General features: G+C 46.1%; 1 protein-coding gene across 9 annotated transcripts in view; it reads right to left on the reverse strand.

Moving 5' to 3' along the window:
* Cux1 (cut like homeobox 1) overlaps window positions 1–8,477 on the reverse strand; it is a 321,311-nt gene that overhangs the window by 136,699 nt on the left and 176,135 nt on the right. For all 9 annotated transcript variants that reach the window (XM_021222682.1, XM_021222681.1, XM_021222678.2 and 6 more), the window contains exon 4: window positions 8,349–8,427. In XM_021222682.1, coding sequence (XP_021078341.1) covers window positions 8,349–8,427 — 79 coding nt within the window. The remainder of the gene's footprint in view (window positions 1–8,348; window positions 8,428–8,477) is intronic.

Raw genomic sequence — 8,477 nt, forward strand, 5'->3', positions numbered from 1 at the left:
TTTTTTTTTTTTTTTTTTTTGGTTTTTCGAGACAGGGTTTGAAACTCAGAAATCCGCCTGCCTCTGCCTCCCGAGTGCTGGGATTAAAGGCGTGCGCCACCACGCCCGGCAGAAAATGCATGCTATTTTGTGTGATGGTTAATCTTCATTGTTAAGTGGATTTAGAATCACCATGAAAATATACCTCTGGATTTATGAAGGTGTTTCTAGAAAGATTTAATTGAGGCATGAAGACCCGTGTCCCAGGGTGGGGTCATGGACTGACTGAAAAGGAGACAGTGAGCTAAGCACCGGCATTAAGCTCTCTCTGCTTCCTGACTGTGGTTGCAGTGTGACCAGGCCTTATGAGCTTGCCGCCATGCCTCTCCTCATGATACATTGTACCTCTTAAAACTGAGCCAGAACAAACCCTTTCCCCCGTAAGTTGCTTTTGTTTACAGCAATAAGAAAAGTAACCACCACGCAGGTGCTTTTCCAAAGCCATAGGCTAGTTTCCTAGGTCAATCAAGCAAGTGGAGGTGGTTCTTACAACATGGGTTGGAGCCCTGTTTCATGAGGCGATAAATATTTTATAGTGCTGGTAATAAGCTTCCTAAGACTTCAATTTTAAAAGCTCCCAGGCACCGTTTTTGCATTTGAAGGGTCTCATTGGTAGGAAGTAAACTGCCACTGAGTCAGGAGTAAAATATAATACTTGCAAAGTGACTGCAGAAGCAAGAAGACTGGCAGCTTGCAAAGCGATTTTACCAAGGAACTTCATAGCCAAGGCACACAGGTCCTTTCCGTCCCCACTCCCCCAGTACTACAGCCCAATCTTAAGGAGGAATTCAACTGAGGCTCTGTCTTCTCTGATGACTCTAGCTTGTGTCAAGCTGACATAAAACCAGCCACCCTAGAGACTGAGGCTTGGAGTACAAGTGATTATTTTGCTGATTTATGTTGCCCCCTCACAAGCTTGCAAATAAATACATTATTGCAGAATGAAAATCTGAAAATCTGAAGCAAGTCACCCACTCAAGGTTAATGACTGGCAGATTATGCATGCCATCATGGTTCTGCCTAGAACCCAGGAAAATTCCTGCTATGCTATGTCATTTCATAATATTCCAGCTTTGGGAGAGGGGCACCCTTGAAAGGCAGAGACATTTCCTGTATCATCAGTTAAAGATATAAGCTGTTTTACTCAAAACATAATTGTGAAATATTTTCTCTACTGAGCAAAGTGTGTGCATAGTACTGGGGAAGTTGGGGAAGGAAAGGACCTGTGCGTCTGTTGGGACTCTCAGTCCAGCCGTCTATGTGACAGACTGCCAGGAGGTGCTGGCAGAGTTTAAGTGTCTTGAACATTACACTTTAAACTATGCTCTGCACTGGAGAGTTGTTGGCATCAGGAGACCAGGCTGAGACTCTGCCCTTGCCCACAGGCACGGACCCAAGCACAGAGAGATGATGGCCTCAGGACAGAAGGCAGAAGAGGGGAGCTGCTCTTCCCAGGGGATCCTATCAGGGCACAATGCTGGCAAGTGGTTATGATGTCTGTACTCGGGCATCGAAGATGAAAAACAACTTAGCCAGGTGTAGTAGGTAGGCATGCTCAGAACCTTAGCACCAGCTGAGGCTGAAGTATCAAAAATGGAAGGCCAGTGCTGGGTTATCCTGGGCTACACGAAACCCTGTTTGAAAAAATAAAGGAATGGGAACAAGCACGTAAGTGTATTTGCTAACAAGCCTGATGACCTGAGTTTGATTCCCAGGATTCACATATCTGAAAGAGAAAATCAACTCTAAAGGTTCTGACATCCATATATGTTCCATATATGTGTCCTGTGGTATGGGCGTGCAAGCACACACTAACATAATAAAAATAATCATAAAGCACAAATAACTAAAAACTTAAACTGGGGTCACAGATGTAAAATGTCTTCTTGTGCAAAGCCTAAGGCACTGACTGCTGAAGGTGTGCAGCACACAGCTGTAACCCCAGCACTAGAGGCTGACGCTGGAGAATCATGAGTTCCAGGAGAGTCTGAGTGACAGAGGGAAGCCCCATCTCAAACAAGTCAGCTGGCACTGGGAAGTCCAGGCGTGTGGATTTAAAAAAAAAAAAAAAAAAAAAATCTCTCTACCACCAAGGCCATATTATTGCAACTTCTGGGATAACGACCAGTTCAAGTCTATTTTGCAATAGACGGCCTGGCCAGTATCTTTCACATGTTGGGATTTTGTTGATTGTTTTTGGAGACAGGGTCTGAGTTAGCTGGGATTATGTCAATTTGACACAAGCTAGAGTCATCAGAGCAGAAAGATCTCCAACTGAAGAAATGCTTCCATGAAATCCAGGTGTAAGGCATTTTCTCAATTAGTGGTCAATAGGGGGGAGGGGCAGCCTGTGGGTGGGGCCATCCTTGGGCTGGTGGTTCTGGGTTCTATAAAAAAGCAGGCTGCACAAGCCAGCAAGCAAGCAGCATCCTCCATGGCCTCTGCATCAGCTCCTGCCTCCAGGTTCCATCCTTGTTTGACTTCCTGTCCTGACTACTTTGGTAATGACAGCAATGTGGAAGTGTAAGCTGAAAAAAAATATCCACAAAAAAAAAAAAAAAAACCAAAACCCTTTTTCTTTTTGGCCATGGTGTCTTGTTGCATCAATACAAACCCTAACTAAGACAGGGTTTCTTTAGAATTACTTTTTATTTGCCTGCAGAAGGAGAAAGGAGTCTGGTCCTCTGAGCTGAAGTTACAGGAAGTTACAGGAAGCTGTGAACCACTTAACAAGGGGATGCAACCCCAGTCCTGCAAGAGTAGCCCGTGCTCCTCTTAACCCATCAATAGAGGCAGAGTCTCATTCTGAACTCTCCATGTAGCTAAGGGCGACCTTGCATCTTATTTATTTATTTATTTATTTATTTATTTATTTATTTATTATATCTAAGTACACTATAGCTGTCTTCAGATGCACCAGAAGAGGGCGTCAGATCTCATTACGGATGGTTGTGAGCCACCATGTGGTTTCTGGGATTTGAACTCAGGACCTTTGGAAGAGCAGTCGGTGCTCTTAACCACTGAGCCATCTCTCCAGCCTGACCTTGCATTTTCTGACCTTCCCCAGTGCTGGGCTTAGAGGTGGGAGCCACCACACTTGGCTTTGGGGGAGGGGTTATCTTTTTTTTTTTTTTTTTAATTAAATATGCACCAGCCAAGGAGAGGTTAGGGGTCCGAGTCAGGTGAATAGGCAGGGTGTAAGGAGATCCTGGCTGAATGCAGGCAGGATAGCTGTTCAACCAAATGCAGGTGCCAGCATCAAGTAAAGCCTCAGAATGGAGGACTTGCCAAGCACATGTGCTGGACCCTGAGTGGAAGGGCTGTGTCAATGGCTTTGCAGCCATGAAATGTTTTACAGTCTGACATAAAAGTTAAATGAAAATTCAGAGAGCTATTAAAGCACTCCATGGCAGGGCCAGACAATCGGAGTGAACAGTGGCTGCTGTCTGGTATTTCAGATGCTCTAGTGAGCTCAGTCCTATGGGAGGTGTCAATCACAGGAGCAAAGGTACACATTTGACCCAAGAAGTCTACAGACCAGGGAAACGCTCAAAACATACCGTGTTCAGTTGACTCTATTCTAGATTTTTGAGATAGTTTTTTGGAATTCCTGTGGCCCTATCCTGAACTTACTATAGAGCTGAGGATAACCTTAAACTTCTGATCCTCCTGCCTCCACAATCCTAGTGCTAGGATTACAGCGCCACTTACCTGGCTTCACGCAACACTTTGAAGAAATGACTGGATACATCCATTTGTACATTCATTGAGCCAATATTTACCCAATTTCTACTACATGGCAGACACTGGAGTTGATACCTGGGAGATGATTAGTGACAAGGCCACATTGTTTTAGTGCCCCCTGTGAAAGAACCCAGGGCTATCAAGTACAGCCATGCATTCACGGTCACATTCTGAGAAATGTGTCATGTGATTCTGACATTTCCCAAGAGACTTTACAGAAGCTAAGGCAGGGCGGGGTTATTAGGTGATAGCCTTACACTGTTGTTGTACATGTGGCCCCTTGTTGAGTGAAACATTTTTGTGCAGTGTCCAACTGTGGTTGTAACAGCAGTATAGTCAGTTCAGTTGATAGACTGCTTAGCTAGCCTGCATGAGACCCTGGATTTAATCCCCACCAGTGCACACCTATAATCCTAACACTTAGGCCAGGGAGGTGGGAGGATCAGAAGTTTAAAGTATCAAGGTTGAGGGGAGCCCTGAGCTACATGAGACCCTATCTCAAAAGGGTGGGTGGGGGGCTGAGGAAGCTGAGCATAGTAAGTCACACTTGGGAGCCATTTGGGAGGCTGAGGTAGGAAGATGGTGAATTCTGTCTTCCTGGACTACAGAGACCCAGACTGTAAGATCAGAGGTAGAAGCCTCAGGACAAGGTAGACATTGTAGGATGCAGGGTCCTCATATAAATTAATCTGCAGGTCTAGGCAGAGATGAACTGTGAGCTGTGCTTGGGGCACCTGCAGTGTGGAGAACCATGGCAGGAGTTGGGACAAACATATCCTACAAGTAGAAGGCTAGGACTTGGGTAAGCAGACAGGTGAGAGACAGTGTCACCTAGAAGCAGCAGGGACCAAGGGAGAGGACAGTGTTCCTTAGGTGGGAACAGGAACCATTGGCCATCCCAGAGGGCAGCTCAGGAGACAGCTGGCCATGCAGGCTTCTGCTCAGGGATGGGAGCTGGATAGAGAGAAAGCCGACTCACTGTGGTGAGTGCTGGGAAGAGCCACCCTGGGTCCCTGGAGGGCTCCGGTAACTGCCTGGTTCATACTTTTTGTGTGCCTGTTGCTGGGTTCAGAGCAAGAGAATCAACCTTGGCCATTGAGGCAATTCCCTTCTAGCAGACACCCCAAACAAGGAGCTAGAAAAGTCAGAGAAGTACAGCTCCAGGCAGCATGGTGGCTGGGGTCACCTCAGGACCTAGCATTCCTGGGGCTGGCAGCCCTGCCAGAGCTCCTGGTACTGACATCTAGCCCTGGTACAGGGCACATAGCTGACATACCTGTCGGTTCCCCAAGCTGCATGTGATAATATGAGTTCCTTTCTCTCTCAAGTAGAACTCAATATGTATTCTACTGGACTGCAGCCTAAAGCCTACAGACAAAGAAGGCTCCTGGACCCTGCCTGGCTGGGTAGCTGTCAATAAATGAGGCACTATTGACCAGGCCTTTCCTGGAAGCCTTGGCCACAGGATTACCTCATCTAAGCAATCATCAGACTGCACAATCCAGGTGGAGCGCCCCAGCCCAGCTCCCTAGGTGATCCTCGGACCTGTCAGCCCACAGCATATCTAGCATGCCGAGGGTAGAACTGAGCTACCTGGGATGTTAGGTGTGTTTTGGTTGACTTTGATAGCAGACTCTCCAGTAGACCATGTTGGCCTGGAACTTCATATACGTCCAAGAATGACCTTGAATTCTTGGTCTTCCTCCCTTCATCTCCTGAGTGCTGCTGGAATTACAGGTGTATACTATGGTGCCGGGATCAATGTGGCTGCAGATTGAACCCAGGGCTTCAGGAATGCTAGATAGGCACTCTTTCAACTAAACTACACTCTCAACTCCAAAATAGTAATAAATATTATTTATTCTAGCTTCAATGTGAACTTTAACTCTCTAGCCTACTGATTCCCAATCTTTCTAATGCTGCGTCCCTTTATTATAGTTCTTGTGGTAACCCCAACCATAAGATTATTTTGTTGCTACTTCATAACTAATTTCGATACTGTTATGAATCCTAATGTAAACATCTGGTATGCAGGATATCTGATATGACCCCCCCCACACACAAAGGGGCTTGGACACACAGGCTAAGAACTGCTGCTACCCAAGCTTGGTGTGGTGGCACCAAGGTATAGGCACCTCTATATCTAGCACTTGGGAGGACTGTGGTAAGTTAAGAGAGTAACTTGGACTACATAGTGAATTTGAGGTCACCTTTAGATATACAGTACAACCCTGTCTCAAAAACATGAGCTGGTGATGGTTCATGAGTAAAAGCGCTTATAGGACCTGAGTCTGATATGACAGACTCTGCCAAGTTGTTCTCTGATGGACACACATGCTCTGTGGGCACATATGCACGAACAAATAGATAAATGTAAAATACAATTCTCCAGCCCAATATAATTATAAAAACTACTAATACATAAAAGTCTTTATTTATAAAAATATATGAGACTTTAATGAGAAAAATAACTGTTTATGCTCTATGGGAAACTAAGGCAGAATATAATTTCAGATTAAGAATCCAACAAACTGTTAAGTGATTACTTAGCTGGGACCTGGTGCAAGCTTGACTCTGTACAGAATGGAAGCTTGAGTTGGAAAACAAACTGAGGTCAAAACGGAGGTAGGCCTCTGGTGAACACAAAGCAGGGCTGCCCACTTCAAATAATTCCCCGGCTCACCAGGCCACAGCTTTCATCTGAACACCGGCGCCTGGGGAAGTCGGAAGTGAGGGCAGGAGCAGAACCCTGCTGGGCAGAAGGGACTAAGAGAACACCAGGGAAATGAGTGATGTGGAAATGGCTGCACTTTTCCGATAAATTCTGCATCCTGGGAGTAGACATCTCAGATATCTTACACATGAGAAGCAAGTCCATATCATGTACATTGAAAATGAAATGAAAGAAGAAAAAGAAAAGAAAATGTAAGCAGCGTCCATCAAATTGGTGAAACTTGAGGAATAGTGTGCTAGTTAGGTTTTGTCAACAGGACACAATTTAGAGCAACAATGGGAAGAGGAATTGCCCCATGGGCAACTGTATGGGGTAGTTTCTTGATGAGTGATTGACATGGGAAGGCCCCGCCCACTGTAGGTGGGGCCACCTCTGAGCAGGTGGTTTGGGTTGTACAAGAAAGCAGCCGAACAAGTCATGGGAGAGCAAGCTGGTAAGCAGTTTTCCCTCGTGGACTCTCCTTTAGTTCCTGTTTTCAGGTCCCTGGCCTAGTTCTCAGTGATGTACCAGGATCAGGACATATAAGTCAAATAAATTCTTTCCTGCTCCAAATTGATTTGCTCCCTGTTTTATTACAGCGATAGAGAAGCAAACTAGGACATGTGGTGTACCCTGAACACCAGATAATCCACTTAGAGTTCAGAAGCCTCCTTGTGGGTCTTGGGCAGTCTTCAGAAAACCCTGGTCACATACAAACACTTACAGAAAATTGTTAGGTCAGAATTTACAACTTAGAGCATGACAAACAACTGAGGCAATAAAAACATTGAAACACGAGAAAGTATTCTCCACTACTATGTCATTCCCACATCCTACCCTCTTTACAGATGAGAAAATTGAGATTCAACAGGGGGAAAAAAAACAACTGAGACCGCAGAGCAAGCCCATGGCGGGGGACTACATTTCTCTATTTTCTGCTCAGAGAGTTCCTTGTTTGGTTCAGCTCCAAGAGAAGAGCACAGCCTGAGGTGGCATGGGGGAGCTGTCAGCAAACAGCGCTACAGGCCAGGCCCTTTCCACAAGCAATGAGAACACCCTGTCAGGCACAAAAGAGATTCCAGTTTTGTCCAGGCATCTACTATGAGTGATGTCTGCTCAATTACCACACAGGGCAAGCATGTGACTGCAATGTGTGTGGGTGCTTCGGTTTCCTTGTCAGCAGAGGAAATACGTCCTTCCTATGTGACGTTTCCTCCAGGACTGAGTTAGAATCCAAGTGATCATGTCTATCCTGATAGATTCTCAATCACATGGGAGCTGGAGTGAGAAACCCACCACCCGGCCCTAAAGGACTCAGATGCCATCTCCTTGGAGCATTCCTGTCGAGGAGCACTTAAACTTGAACGCACTCCTTTAAAAGAAGATGCCACCACTCAAACCCTTAGTCAGAGTGACCAGGACTATCCGCTTTAACTCTTCAGGGAAAGAGACTTTTCCAGGGACCACCGATCCTCCGTGACCCTGGAGGGGAACAGCGCACCAGGTGTGCTGTCAGTGCCATTTGCAAAGTCCTGAAGGTGGCATCTGCACTTGGAGACAGGCAGCAAGAGCACTTACCACCTGCCTAGAGCTTCCCCGGGACACACAGCTCTCTGCAGCATGGCCCCAGAAGCATGGGCTTCCGTGCTTACAAAAGAATCAGCTGGCGAGTCTGCGATTACACACGCCACATTTCCTGCTGGGCCAAAGTCCGGAGTCTAGAGAATTCACATCCCCCAACCCTTGATTTTCCAGGGAAGCTGCTTGAGTGACCCATTCTCCTTAGGAAAACCAAGGTCAGCAACAGCCATAACCCACTATCCTCCTCATTAGCTAGCAATGCCTGACTTACCTGGAACATCAATTAGTCTCTTATACACAGTCAAGAAGGCTGCCTCTGCTTCCTTGCTTCTTTTACTCAGTGCATCAATCTGAAAGGGAAGGAGACAAAGAAGAGAAAGAAAGAAAATGTATTGAGAGT

Source organism: Mus pahari, chromosome 23 (assembly GCF_900095145.1).
Source record: "Mus pahari chromosome 23, PAHARI_EIJ_v1.1, whole genome shotgun sequence".
Lineage (NCBI taxonomy): Eukaryota > Metazoa > Chordata > Mammalia > Rodentia > Muridae > Mus > Mus pahari.